Here is a 15711-nt window from a genome sequence, read left to right on the forward strand (position 1 = left end):
CCATTTACATATCTAAAAGAAAGTCTAACTTTAGTAGATAAGTTGTATTAAATTAATGCATTTCGCCCTAAAATAAACCTCTGTATTTAGTTAAAAAAAATACATGAAATGGACAATTTCCTTGAAAGATACAAATTACTGAACTGTATTCAAGAAGAAGTAGATAAGCAAATTGAATTTGCAGTCCGTGAAGTAATGCCAGGTCCAAATGCATTCACTGGTGAATTCCGTGAAATTTGTAAAGAAGGTAGTATTATCAATATTATCAACTCCATACATATTCTGCTAGAAGATTGAAATGGAAGGAATACTTCTTACCCCACTTAATGAGGCTGAAGTTTCCATGAAAGTACAAACCAAAGACAGTATAATAAAAATTCTTACTAGTATTCCACATGAACATGGATACAAAAATCCTTAACAAGATTTTAATAAATTAAATCTAGCAATACATATAAAGGATTATACATCATAACCAAGTGGGATGGATCCTAATAAGGCAAGATTGGTTTAATTTTAGAAAATTAATCATTGTAATTCACTGTATTAAGTGACTGAAAAAAAACACTCAATGATTCTCTAAGTAGATGCAGAATAAGCATTGAACACCCATTAATGTTAAAAACTTGTACTAAAATAGAATTTCTTCAATCTGATAAAAATATCTATAGGAAACCTATAACTAACATCATAATTAATGATAAAATAGTAAATACTTTTCTTCTGATTAGAAGCGAGGTAGAGGTGTCCATTCTTACCTCTTTTGTTTAGCACTGTTCTGTAGGTCCTAAACATTATGAAGAAGCAGAAATAAATAGGATACAGATTTGAGCAGAAGGAGTAAAACTTTGTATTCATAGTCAAGATGATCATCTTGTACTGTTTGAATCATAAAAGATAAAGCTTAAAGAAAATGTGATAAATTATATTTCAGTAGAATTAAACCTTTACTCTTTAAAAGGCAAATATGAAAATGAAAAATCAAGCTAAGGATTGTGAGAAAATATTGTAAAATTTATATTTGACAAAGTACTAGTGTTTATATTCTATATTCTATATATGTACTATATTCTTTAGAACTCTTACAATTCAGTAAGGTATAGGCCATACTGTTTTTACAAGAGCAAAAGATTTAAACATTCTTCAGCAAAATAGGTATTCAAAAACCAAATAAACACATGAAAATATATGGTTAGTCTTATTAGTCTTTAGGAAAATATAATTTTAAATGAAACAATACTACCAAAAAAATAAATGATACCATGTAGTTATTTTAACTGAAAAAAAACAAGAAAGGATAATACCAAACCATTGGTCAGGATGTGGAGCAAATCAGATTTGATGAGATATAATTTCCAAAAAATAAAACTAATCAGTTGTAATGAACAATTTGAAGGATATTATTGACAAATATTATAGCAGCTTATTCATATTATCCTAAACTAAGAACAACCTAAATATCCATAAATACATTATGATACAGCCATATACAATGGAACAATACTTAATAAAAAAGAATTAATGCTACACATAGGATTCAACATGGAGGGATGTCAACAACATTGTTGTTAAAACACAAGGCAAACTGCATCCTGAATGACTCCATTTATATGAAGTTCTAGAAGAGGCAAAGATTAGTAATGAAACTAGATTGGTACTGCCAGCTGCTGTGGCTGGAGGAAAAGGGAGTCACAAAGGAACTCTCATAGGTGACCTAATTCTTCTAATCTTCTATTTCATGATTGCATTGGTAGTTACATGGCTGCATATTTTTTATTTTTATTTTTTTAAATTTATTTATTTATTTATTTGACAGAGATCGCAAGTAGGCAGAGAGGCAGACAGAGAGAGAGGGGGAAGCAGGCTACCTGCTGAGCAGAGAGCCCGATGTGGGGCTCCATCCCAGGACCCTGGGATCATGACCTGAGCTGAAGACAGAGGCTTTAACCCACTGAGCCACCCAGGCACCCCGACTGCACATTTTTTAAAAAAAATGCATCCGATTGTTTGCTTAAAATTGATGAATTTTACTATGTATAAATTATTTCTCAGGAAGTCTGACTTTAAAAACTTAGTGACAAGAGTGGCATTCTTTTCTATTTCTACAAATCTCTTTGATATCTTGCTTAATAGAGGATATCCTGAGTCTCCTGTGAGCTTCTGCATTAAACTGTTGCCATGTGGGTTTTTTTCATTGAAGTATGTGAAAAATATCCAGCCTGATGCAGATAGGTAATTGAAAAGAGGGAAGTATTTCAGTAGATTTTTAAGGTGATCATGGATATTCTTGGCAAGTGTTATTTCAGAAAGGTTATTTACAATGGAATTTGAAATCTGTTAATGAAGTTTCTGTCCTCTATTGCATAAAAGTCCACTGGTCTGTCATGTGCTTTGAATGGACCTTTTACCTGTGAATGATTTTGTAGTATCATTTGTTGGTTATTTGGAAAATACTGATTCATTGAGTTGCAAATGTTTGCATGTTTATATTGCATTTATATTATATAATGTAAAAAGTAGCATTCCTTAGTTTTATCACCAGTCTTTTTTTTTTTTTAATTAACATATAATGTATTATTTGTTTCAGGGGGACAGGTCTGTTATTCATCAGTCTTACACAATTCACAGCACTCACCATAGCACTTACCCTCCCCCATGTCCATCACCCAGCAGCCCCATCCCTCCCACCCCCCTCCACTCCAGCAACTTTTAGTTTGTTTCTTGAGATTAAGAGTCTCGTATGGTTTGTCTCCCTTTCTCACCACCAGTCTTATCAGAAAAGTTAAGTATGGGAAGTTGTCCAAATGGTGGGTACAAGTTATCCAAAATTCTGATTTTCCTTGAAAGCCATTCTTCTATATTTGGCAGCAAATACTGTTAACTTGTTTTTCCTGAAGTGACAACTTCCTTCCCTCATTCATTTTTGAGAAAATATATTATCCAAGTATGAATAATCACAGTTTGTCTACTGTTCTTTCAAATAAAAACAATGTTCATTTAAAAAGTGGCTAATTTAGCTCAAAACTCAAATAATTACACAGATGTTTCTGCAGGGCACTTTGGGTATGTAGCAGAAGTGCTATATTTATAGTTCTCATTTTACCTCTGAGGTTATTAAAAAGGTACTCCAGGGTCAAAATTTAATAAGATTAATAATTTTCTTACTGCTTCATCAAGGATATTCTTAAGTAAGATTGACTTTTTAAAAAATGGGTATTATATGGGCATGTAGAAAATATTGATTACTGGTACAGTTCAGGGTCACTTCCTTGGCTTATGCTAAGACACTCGCGGTTTTATCTACCATTACTATTGCACTGTCTGTGCAATATTTTGTTACACATATGTCAGTGTAACAACAAAAAAATGCAAATAAAATAGGTTTTAACCTCATTTGCCCTCTGAAAGAGGCTCAGAGATCTTGAGCAGTCAACCAGTACACTTGAAATTCTGCTGTTTCAGAGTGTAGAGGATGGGTGGGGAGGCAGCGGAGAGAACTGAAGGAGTGGCCTGGAGATAGGAGTAGAACTTCGCAATGTGGTGTCAGAAAATCTAGGAAAACAAAGAGTTTCAAGAAAGGAGATATGATGAATTGTGTCAGATGCTACTGTAGAAGGTTGAGTAAGATGGAAGGCATCAGTACATCTCACAACTCAAGTGCTACACTAACTTTCGCAAGAACAGGTTCATTAGAGAGGAGGCATCAGAAGCACTCTTTGTCGGCTGAAACACATTGGGGGCGAGGAGGTGAGACTTAAGGTGGAAAGGTGGACAGCTCTTTCGGGGAGGTTTTACTATGTCAGGGAGAGCAGAAAAATGAGGGTGTAGCTGGAGGTGGGTGTTGGTCAAGGGATGGTTTTGTTTGTTTTTCAAGTTGGGAGATAACAGTGGCTTTCAGATCTTTTTTTGACTGCAGCCCACAGTGAGAATTATATTATATTTATTTTAAAGATTTTTTTTTTTTTTTAATGTGTCAGAGAGAGCACAAGCAGGGGGAGCAGCAGAGGGAGTGGGAGAAACAGACTTGCCACTGAGCAGGGAGTCAGACATGGGGCTCAATCCCAGGACCCCAGGGTACGACTTGAGCCAAAGGCAGATGCTTAACTAACTGAGCCAACCCAGCACCCTGAGGATTATATTTTAGATATAATTCATTACATAATTTATTGTGAAATAAAAGTTTCACAAAATAATATTTACCCTTCTCATTTTTTAAAAGATTGTATTGAGATTTTTTTTTTTAAGATTTTATTTATTTATTTGACAGAGAGAAATCACAAGTAGATGGAGAGGCAGGCAGAGAGAGAGGAAGGGAAGCAGGATCCCTGCTGAGCAGAGAGCCCAGTGTGGGACTTGATCCCAGGACCCTGAGATCATGACCTGAGCCGAAGGCAGCGGCTTAACCCACTGAGCCACCCAGGCGCCCCTATTGAGATGTTTTCAAATGATGTTTGCATTCCCCTTCCCCCAACCTTAAATGGCCCTAACCTTAGAAAAAATTATCTTCTATCATTTTTCTCTCAAAATTTCAGTGACTTTGAAAAAAATATAAGTAGTGTGATAAATATGTTCCAAAGCCTGTTGGTTATGCTTATCCAAACCACCCATATTGCATCCTACTTTCTGTCTCTCTCTCTCTCTCTCTTTTTTTTTAAAATAAGACTATGTTTTTAGAGCAGGGAAATGTTACAGAAAGTTCCCATATATCCCCCACGCCTACACATGCATGACTTCTCCCATTATCAACAACCCCCACAAGAGGGTACACTTGTTATAGTTGATGACCCTACATTGACACATCATAGTCACCCGAAGTCCATACTTAGGGTTCATTCTTGGTGTTGGAGAGTGTTACAATGACATGCATCACTGTGGTATCCTGCAGAGTATTTTCACTGCCCTTAGAATCCTTTGTGCTTCATCTGTTCATACCCTCTGCTACCAAACCCCTGGCAACCGCTGATCTCTTTATTACCTGCATAGTTTTGCCTTTTCCAGAATGTCATATATTTGCCATCATGTAATACGTAGTCTTTTCAGATTGTCTTCTGTCACTTGGCAATATGCATTTAAAGTTTTTCCATGTCTTTTCATGACTTGATGGTGCTTTTCTTTTTAGTTCTGAATAATATTCCATTGTCTGAATGTACTAATAGCTTATCCATTCAACAACTGAAGGACATCTTAGTTGCTTACTCTTTTTTAAAAAATTTAATTTAATTTTTTTTTAAAGATTTTATTCATTTACTTGACAGAGATCACAAGTAGGCAGAGAGGCAGGCAGAGAGGGGGGGGAAGCAAGCTCCATGCTGAGCAGAGAGCCCAATGTGGGGCTCAATCCCAGGACCCTGGGATCATTACTCAAGCAGAAAGCAGAGGCTTTAACCCACTGAGGCACCCAGGCGCCCCTTAGTTGCTTACTCTTGCCATTTTTGATGTACTCTGGCACTTTCCATACTACTCTTATTATCTCATTAAGAAAAAAAATGCTGGTCTATACCTAATTGTTTTCATAACCCACATTCTCACTTCTAGCAGAACAGTCTCAGGTGTATTTGTATGCCAGTGGGAAAGGTGCATAAGAGGAGGAAATTGTTGATGTGAGACAGGGAGAGGCTAAGTAAGCACAGGTGCTGTCTCTGAGACAACCTTAGTGATGGAATCCAGAGGGTAATTTAGGGCTTGGCTCCCCCCCCCCCAAGAGAATAGATCTATACCTTTATTTATATACTTTCCAATTACCTTGAATACATGAGGGGTACAGCCTCACACGGATTCTGTGACCAATGGCATAGCAGGAAGGTTGCTTCGGAATTTGGCATGAACCATGCCACTGTTTCCATTAGCACGAGTTACCCTTCCTCTGATTCCTCTGGTTTTGTTTGGCTTGCCACCAGCAGTCACTGTGGTGTTCTTTGTTTTGTACACATAAGCACATCTCTTGCCTAGGTAGAATTCAGATTCATCTCTAGCATAAATAACGTTTAATTTTAAGAAGAGCTGTGTGTTCTCTCTGGTTCTGGAGACCCGGCTTATAGCCAGCAAAAATGGCCTTGGACCACAGCCTCCAGAGCTATTTGTCGTTTTAGGAGTCCTGTTCCCAGCAGACCTCCACAGGTTCCAAGATGGCCAGGTGTTGGCATTTAATTGCTGCAAGGACAGTTACTTCTCAGTCAATACAAGGAAGATAGAACGTATGTGCACAGATGAAGGGATGGTAGTTGGAAGATGACAGGGCTCTGGTTAAAATGTTCCTGTGTTTTCAAAAAAAAAAAAAAAAAAGAGTGTTTCTGTGTTTCAGAGTAGTGTGAGGCCAGCCGAGAAGGAGTGTTGCAAGTGTTGCAGGTCTGGAAAAGTGTGACATGGTCATTTTGGAGAATAGTGAAGCAGTGTTTGCTAAAGAAAGGTGAGAAATTTGTACAGCAGTGTTGAGTGCCCATTTTAGGCTTATGTCATGAATTTACAGTGAAACTGGTCAGTTCAGGGCTAAATGAATATGCCCTTAGTGAGTGTTAGCCATTACTGTTACTCTCTTCTCCATCCAGGTTTTAGATGCTTGGGTCTCCTAGGTGGTTGGTGAAAAAAATGCATGGGATTTTACTTTGGGAGACACTGACTCCAAACTTGTTCTGTGACTTAAAGTAGTTGAGTGAGTATCTCAGTATCATCCTTTTGGAGGATGAGTCTGTCCTATTCTTGTGACATCTTGACTTTGGTCTTGTGTACCGCAGGGTTTGCAGGCAGATCCAGAGATGCTTTGGCTGTAGAAGCTTGTCTAAAAAAGTAGTTAAGGGGTGGTAAAAGAGCAAAGGGCTTGACTTGGAGAGGCGGAAAGGGTGATAGAATTCAAGTATTAAAAATCTTGAAGAATATCAGTTGGTTGAATGTGGGGCTTATTCATCAGCTTCCAAAATTATCTCAGCCACTTAATATTTTTAAGAGGTAAATTCAGGGCATCTAATTAGCAGAACTGAGATTTTAAACTCTAAAGAACTCCTTGCCAGATGGCACAGCTCCTAAAATGAGGTGAAGAGATGAATGGGAACAATTTTATTAGTCATAATCTCTTAGCATTGTTCATCTTTTGAGCAGAGGTTATTGGACTCTTTGAGCTAAAGCCAGAGGAGTGGCTACCATTTACTTCTAGCTGTAGGGGTAATCAGATCAAACAGAAAATCTCTTTTAAACCAGGGCTTTTATTACTTCAGAGGAGAAAGTCATTAAGCCTTCTTAACTCTTAATGAGATTACTTAAGCAAGTTTCTTAACTAATTCTTACACCCATAATTCCATGTATGCAATGGCCTTCCTGGGAGAAGACCTAGACCAGATCTGACCAAATTTCATAGACCTCACAGTGCTGGGTTACCCTTGCCTAGCAGAAACCATATAGTGATGGTGGTGGTCTCCCACTGACTCTGGGGAGCTGAAGGAAGTATAAAATAATTATCCTCAAATGCACGGAGTTAAATAGGACCTGAAAGAAATCACCTAGATTGTTTCCTAGGTAGGATCTCACCTATTTCTGAAGAGCTAACTTTTACCAGTAATTTTTATGGCCAGCCCAGATTTCTTTTGCTGGATTTTTAACCAAGCCAACATGTCAGTTTCATGGGGAGTTTTACATGTATTATACACATAAATATATTGGGATTAGGAGCAGTCTCTCCTTAATGTCCAAAGTACAGTCACATTTATAGGTCAGGAATATTGAAATCAATGTGCAAATGGAGGACTGGCTTCTTTCAGAGCGGGGAGGGAAGTCAGTTTGACCCTTCGCCCTGCAGGATTTTGCATGTCTGTAGACAAGAATAATTTTCCGTTGCTATCAGTTACCTACAATTTACAGAATTGTAACATAGCTCAAAGGCAACGAATGCCTGGAATCCTTGGAAGGGTAGCACTAGGAAAGGCATAGTTTTCAATAAAAGCACAAATTTTTTCTTACACTCATTTATTCTTAATATTGTGCCACAGGGAAAGTGTTGGTTACTGTATGAAAATGGTCTCAAAACATGAATTATTTGCAGTATGACTCTAAAATACATTTTTACAGGATTTATGACATCATTTTGAACCATGCCTTAAGTGTATGAGGGTGCTAGATAAGTCAAGTGCAACCTCAGCTGTCTGAACTATAGTTCAGGATTACAAATAGATATCCTAAAGGCTATGCTCTAACAATGCCTGGCTATTCTTTATTGAGTAAATGAATGTACATTAATAATGGTGACATTGAGATTAGGCTTACATTATCTTCAGATTATTAAAGTAGCACGTGTTATTAAGATTGATGTAATTACGATATCCTGAGATAAGGTGGTTGGGGGTAAGAGGTGGATGTTAGAGGGATCTTTTGGGATATTAAAGGGATCTTCGCAAGAAACGTGAAGGTGAAAGGGAATCCAAAAGGATATCCTTTGTTTTTATAATCCAACTTTCCTGGAGACTTCTGCTTTTATACTCAGATAGTGTTCTTCATGTTAGTACTCTTTTGTTTCTTGGGTGTTAGAATGGTGTCTTTTGGATATATTTAAGAAAGTGGTATCTTTTGTGCTTTATCAAAAGCCTTTCAGAGTATGAGGTTTGGGGAGAAAACCTATAGTAGTAAACTAGGAATATCCTGTTTCCATGTTTGTACCTGAGGAAAGGAGAAGATAAGAAAGTGAGGTTTCCATGATCCCTAGCTCTATGTATTTTTCTGCTTTCCAGTTTGTAAATTTATTGCAAGTGATTTCCAAGGATTGTTTTTTTAAAAGATTTTATTTATTTATGAGAGAGAGAGAGTACCGGTGAGTAAGCGGGGGTGGAGGGCAGAGGGAAAGGAAGAAGCATACTCCCAGCTGAGCAGGGAGCCCAGCTTGGGACTTCATTTCGGGACCCTGGGGTCATCACCTGAGCTGAAGGCAGATGCTAAACCCACATATAACTGAGACACCGAGGTGCCCCAACAAGAATGTTCTTGAGCAAGTTTGTACACGTCTTGATACTTAGTATGTCAGCATAACAAAAATACAGCTTTTACAGTCCTTGCTTTACTGAGAAGATCTTTTGAATTTTAGGTAAAAAACATCAGAATGAATTTCGGCTTCTGGTGGATCAGGCCAAAAAAGGATACAAGAAAGCTGTTGAAATATCAAAAAAAAAAGTAACAAAAGAAGAAGATGGATCTACAGAAAAGCTATTACCTATTTGCGTCGGTAAGAGACTAAATACAGTTAGTAACTAAAAACAAATGTGTTGAATTTCACTATTTATTTTAAGTTTTTATTTATTTAACTTAGAGCATGTGTATGTGTGAGAGCAGGGAGAGGGGCAGAGGAAGAGGGAGAGAGAGAATCTCAGGCAGACTTCTGCTGAGCACAGAGCCCAACACAGGCTTGATCTCATGACCCTGAGATCATGACCTCAGCCAAAACCAAGAGTTGGACTCTTAACCACCAAGATGCCCCTGAATTTCGCTATTTGTTTTTAATATGAAAAGAAAGTAAAACAATGGGAATTTACCTTTTTATTAGATATCTGAAGTGGAAAAATTATTTTTAGACCTACAGCTGTTGTTGAATGTAAACTAAGTTTGTTACTGTGGGAAAAATGATTGGGAGATGCCATGATGACAAGTTTCTAAAATCTTTGGTTTAATGGTAAATAGGAAGTTTCTTACTTGTTTCAGCCTAAGGATGTTTTTTAGGTGTAGGATTTATTGCTGCACATCTTCAAATATTGTACAAATAATTTATTTTTATTTATTTATTTGACAGGGAGAGAGAGAGAGCATAAGCAGGCGGAGTAGCAGGCAGAGGGAGAGGGAGAAGCAGGTTCCCTGCAGAGTAAAGAGCCTGACATGGGGCTCGATCCCAGGACCCTGGGATCATGACCCAAGCTGAAGGCAGTTGCTTAACCAACTGAGCCACCCAGGTGTCCCATATTGTACAAATAATTTTTATTTTAGAATAGTTTTTGTTATAGGTCACTGGTATTTTGGATGGAATGTTCTGCTAAAAAGTCTGAAGCTTATAAACTTCAGGTAAATTCCCATTGTTTTACTTTCTTTTCATATTAAAAATAAATAGTGAAATACAGCATGTCCTTAATTTGGGTCCATTTTAAGTTTGAGATTAATATCATATTTCTCTTGTCAGGGCTTTGGGCCAATGAACAAAACAGAATCAATGGAGGAAAGTGCACATAAAAATTCCTTTTTTTTCCTTTATTGTGATAAACGACATATAATATTTATTATTCTAACCATTCATAAATGTACAATTCAGCAGCATTAAATACATTAAGAATGTTTTATGACAGCCACCACCATCCATACCAAAACTTTTTCATCATCCAGCGTAAGCTCTGTACCTATTAAAAATAGTAACTCTTTTGCCCTTTCCCAGCCACACTCTGGTAATCACTGTTCTATTTTCTGTGTGAATTTGCTTACATTAAGTACCTCATATAAGTGGAATCATGTTAATATTTGTCCTTCTGTATCAACTTATTTCACTAAGCATAATATTTTCAAGGTCCTGTTGTACCAAATATCAAATTTTATTGCTTTTTTATAACCAAAAAATATTCCATTGTGTGTACATGCCACATTTTGTTTATCTCTTCATCTGTAATGGGTTTCACCTTTTGGCTATTGTGAATGATGCTTTATGAAGATTGGTGTTCAAATATATGTTCAAGTGTCTGCTTTCCATTCTCTTGGGTATATACCTAAGGATGGAGTTTCTGATTCTTAGGATAATTCTCTGTTTCCTTTTTGAAAAACCACAAAACTCTTTCCAAAGTGGTTGTACCATTTTACATTCCTGCCAGCAGTGCTTAATGATTCCAGTTTCTCTATATTTTTGCCACACCCATTCCTATTTTTTTTTTTTTTTAACCATAGCCATCAAGGTAGGTGTGAAGTGAATATCTTATGGTTTTGATTTCCATTTTCCTAATGACTAAAAATGTTGAACTTCTTTTCATATACTTACTGGCTGTGTAGAAATGTCTATTCGTGCCCTGCTCATTTTTCATTTGGTTTGTTTGGGGGGTTTTTTTGTTGGTTTTTTTTAAGGAACTCTATATATTCTGGATATTAATCCTTTTCCATGTATATGACTTGCATATATTTGTAAATATTTTCTTGGTTGTCTTGTTGCTTTCTTCATAGTTTTTTTTTTTGTCGCACAAAGGCGCTTAATTTTGATGAAATCCAATATATCCATTTTTTTCTTTAGTTACCTGTGCTTTTGGTGATATACATGAAATTGTTTCCAAATTGTTCATGGAGATATTTCTCTTTATTTTCTTCTAGGAGTTTTATTGCTTTAGCTTTTAATGTTTAGGTATGTGATCTTTTTTGAGTTAATTTTGGTGTGTGGTGTAAGGGTCCAACTTCATTCTTTTATGTGTAGATAAAGCACCAGTTTCTATGAAGACTATCCTTTCCAAAGAGAATGCTCTCGATATTGTTGAAAATGAATTGACTGTATATGTAAGGGTTTATTTCTGTACCCTCTGTTTTACTCTCTGGTCTGTATGTCTATTCTCATGTCCGTACTATACTGTTTTAATTACTCTAGTTTTGTTTTACATTTCAAAGTCAAGGTGTATGAGTATTCCAACCTTATTCTTCCTTTTCAAGGTTGTTTTGACTATTTGGGTCCCTTGAGATTCCATGTGAATTTTAGGATGAATATTTCTATTTCTGCAAAAGTACCTTTGGAATTGAAGCTATAGATTGCTTTGGGTACTTTTGATATCTTAACGAGTATTGTCTTCCAGTTTATGAACACAGGATGTCTTTATTTATGTCATCTTTAATTTCTTTCAACAATGTTTTGTAGTTTTCAGCACTTCAATTTTTCACCTCTTTGGTTAGATTTATTCCTAAGTGTTACTGTTTTACATGCTGGTGTGTTCTTTTCCACCGCCCCCCCCACCCAAGTCTCCTGGTAACATTTTAGTAGGTTGCTGCCTGAGTATGTACCTCATGCTGTTTGTGAACAACTTGAATGTGTTTGTGTTGAAGGCTTTTCTTAAAAAGTAGTTTAGTTCCTGAAAAAAATCTGGTTTAATATCTCAGATTGGGAGAACATTTTGCTTACTAGTTGAATGTTTTTTAAAATGATTGATTACTTACACTCAGGGCTGTGCATTATATATGTATATGGCCATAAATACTGCTGTCTGTGGGGTTCAGAGAGGATTGCTGCTTCTAGGTTGTTGTACATGAATGCATGTGTCTGAGAAGGGTGGAGAGTGTGGGAGACAGAAGCACAGATAGACTAGCACAACTAAACTGGCAAGTTGAGCTCTGTACAGCATCATACAATCAGTGTAATTTTTGTTCTTTGGCATCAACTTGGTCATTGAAATGCCAGTATAAGTGAAGAAGATACATGTTCTCTCAAGTAAATCCTTCATCTGTTTTTGTCACATGTCTTCCGGGATGTTTGATGGCAGAGCTTCAGAGTGGTCTGCTCTGTTTGATGTTCTTTTCTGACATCTGTGGACAGATACGAAAGATAACTGACTTTTAATATGCAATAATTGTTGAATGATACTTGTCCCCCAAGACGGAATTTATATTGGAGAGGCTTATATAAGAGGGGAAGAAGTATGAAAAGAATATAAGTCAGGTGCAAAAATAAAACATAGTTTTAGGTTGAATTCCTGCTCCCTGGTTTGTCAGCTTGATTGCATTCTCCTGTCCAGCTGAGTGTTAAATTGTCTGGGTTCACTGAGTTTACTGGGTGATTGATTCTTCTTAATGTGATCCGGGGTGTCTCTTTACAAGAGATCGTCAAACTCCTGGGTGGTTTTTGTGGTTAGCTTCTTCTTTTCTTTTCCCAGGTAAACATTAGAGGGTACAGTTCAATTTTGGTAGTGATTTGGCTTATTGAAAGCCCGACATCAAGAGTGTATTTATAGAAATTACACTTTTGTGATGTATGCTGTTTTTTAGTATAACAAAACTGTTTATTTCTGGAGAAATCTTGACTGTATGGACTTGGAAAGGTTTCTTTTTGAAGAAGCTGTCTTATTCTTTTTCATAAATTTTCTCTTTATGACAAAGCCTTGACAGTTTTTTAGTGTCTTTTGTTGAAGGTCACTTGCCTGTGTAAGCACACTGGATGAGTGGTGTGTGAAAGCTCTGCTTCTCTGTGAGGAAACTTATGAAAGGGGGCTCTATACTACTAGCACGTGTGACTTGCATGCTGAGTACTTACTCAGTTCCTGAATCTTAAAGACAGTGCAGCTGAAATCCTAGCAGAGTCCTGGAAAGGGTCATGAGGGAGAGTCCTGGGCACTGAGGAATCCTTCATGGGTATTATTTTCTGCACGTATATTTGCAAATATTTGGTCATACCTGTATGTTATGTTCTTGCAGATACTGTCTGTATGCCTCCATCTTTCCTTATTTTTATTTTATTTTTAGCAAAAGACCTCAGAAATTCAGAATACGACAGGGGACACATAGAAATATGACATGTATTAGATCAAACAGAAATACTAGTTATGTCTGATTAGTTTTCTTTTTCCATATTGAATATTAGATCCTATTTAGTGGACTAAGAGAAATATCCAGATGGATTCACTACCACATAGTGGTCAGTGACAAATATAATGCCTTTTTTTTTTTTTTTTTTTAAGATTTATTTATTTATTTATTTGAGAGAGGGTGAGCACAAGAGTGGGAGGAGGGGCAAAGGGAGAGGGAGAGAGAATCTTTAAGCAGATTCTCTGCAGGGCAGGGAGCCCAACACAGGCCTTGATCCCAGGACCCGTGAGATCATGACTTGAGCCAAAACCAAGAGTTGGACGCTCAACGGACAGCCACTGAAGTGCCCCAAGCCCGTGGTTCTTTTATTAATTGAATTTTTAATCCTTTTTTGTTGTGCTACATACATTTGTCCATCTTTTCTCATCTGTGAAATATGCAGGAATTCTTCAGTGATACTGTATGGCCTCATTAGAATGACACAGTTCACTACTCCTGATTTTAAAAGGAAATTTTGTTTTTACTTTTTATTATATTTTATTTTTTAAAGATTTATTTTTTTATTTGTAAGAGTGAGTGAAAGCACAGGCAGGAGGAGTGGCAGACAGAAAGGGAGAAGCAGTCTCCCTGCTGAACACGGAGCCTGATGACACAAGCTCAATCCCAGGACCATGAGATCATGACCTGACTCGAAGGCAGATGCTCAATCTCATGGGCTTGATCCTGGGACTCGGGGCTAGTGACCTGAGCAGAAGGCAGGCTCTTAACCAACTGAGCTACCTAGGCCGCCCCAGAAATTTTGTTTTTAAATTAAATTAAAATGGAAATACCTGGGGTGGACAGTATAAATAGATGGCCCATATAGTGTTGATTCTTACTCTCTGTTGCTAGAGTTTTGGAATCAATGTTAGATAAACTTAAATTTTACTAAGTATAAGTAATAATATTAAATGTTGTAGAAATAATAGGTCATAGATTTTCTGGTACTCTTAAATGTTTTTTTTTTTCTTTCTTTTTTTCCTTTTTAGAACAGGAAGATAAAAAAGCAAAATTCTCAGATACTTCCCCTATAACAAACCACTTCTCTCAATCAAAGCTGGAATCCCCAGGGAGAATGGAGCCTGATAGACCAGATGATTCTTCCAGTTGTACTGATATTCAAGAAGAAGCTCTTTCTTCATCAGAATCAGACTCATTCAATAGGTAAGAAACCTGTATTACCTGATTGTTTTAGACTTCTATTTCCGGGTGCCTGGGTGGCTCAGTGGGTTAAGCTGCTGCCTTTGGCTCAGGTCATGATCTCAGGGTCCTGGGATCGAGTCCCACATCGGGCTCTCTGCTCAGCAGGGAGCTTGCTTCCCTCTCTCTCTGCCTGCCTCTCTATCCACTTGTGATATCTCTCTGTAAAATAAATAAATAAAATCTTAAAAAAAAATAGACTTCTATTTCCTGTGCATGTTAAGATAGATAGGCAAAAATAATTAGAAAATAACTTTGAGGCCCGGGCAGTTCACTGTTTTTCCACTTCAGTCTCCTCTTCTGCTTTGTAACTTGCACACTAATAGCAAGCAGGGAAGCATGTGGGAGAGTATTGCAGTAGCTGTATGTATTTTTCCTGGAGTTGGAAAAGGGAGCATGATAGGCATTGATGTTTGTTGACAATGAGTGAAGAAGATAAAGACAGCTACACTAGGAAATAAAAATGGCCAGAAAGATAATACATAGGAGACTAAAACAAAAAAGGATAATTTAATTGACCCAAGTAAGAACAGATGGGAAAGCTTTAAAAATGAGAGATTTAGAGGTGAGTTGTTTTTCCAAATGATTTTTTAAAAGATGTTTGTAAGGGACACCTGGGTGGCTCAGTCAGTTAAGCATCTGCCTTTGGCTCAGGTCATGATTCCAGGGTCCTGGGATCAAGTCCTGCATTGGGCTCCTTGCTCAGCAGGGAGCCTGTTTCTCCCTTTGCCTGCCACTGTCCCTGCTTGTGCACTTGCTCTATCTCTCACAAATAAATAAAATCTAAAAAAAAAAAAAAAAAAGTATTTTTAAAAAATGACATGTTTTTAAAAGATAACAGACAAAGTTAAATCATTGTATGTATGTATACAATCTATGTATAGATATGTGTTTGTTTATAACTTTTGTGTTCTGGCATTTCATTTTTTATCATAAATCGTTTGTATGATCATCTCATCTTTTCTCCCTCATCTTTTG

At 37.0% G+C, this 15711-nt stretch overlaps 1 protein-coding gene and 1 pseudogene across 2 annotated transcripts in view; one reads left to right on the forward strand and one right to left on the reverse strand.

The window, feature by feature from the left end:
- The window catches only part of RAD18 (RAD18 E3 ubiquitin protein ligase), a 107390-nt gene that overhangs the window by 56411 nt on the left and 35268 nt on the right, over positions 1-15711 (forward strand). The window contains exons 10-11 of the mRNA XM_082744340.1: positions 9062-9199; positions 14523-14697. Coding sequence (XP_082600466.1) covers positions 9062-9199; positions 14523-14697 — 313 coding nt within the window. The remainder of the gene's footprint in view (positions 1-9061; positions 9200-14522; positions 14698-15711) is intronic.
- On the reverse strand, positions 3661-7601 carry LOC309842359 (large ribosomal subunit protein eL33 pseudogene; annotated as a pseudogene). Its single transcript has 3 exons — positions 7544-7601; positions 5743-6150; positions 3661-3794 (listed from the first exon to the last, which is right to left on the reverse strand). The product of its transcript is annotated as a large ribosomal subunit protein eL33 pseudogene (transcript).

This window comes from Mustela nivalis, assembly GCF_964662115.1.
Source record: "Mustela nivalis genome assembly, chromosome: 1".
NCBI classification, from domain to species: domain Eukaryota; kingdom Metazoa; phylum Chordata; class Mammalia; order Carnivora; family Mustelidae; genus Mustela; species Mustela nivalis.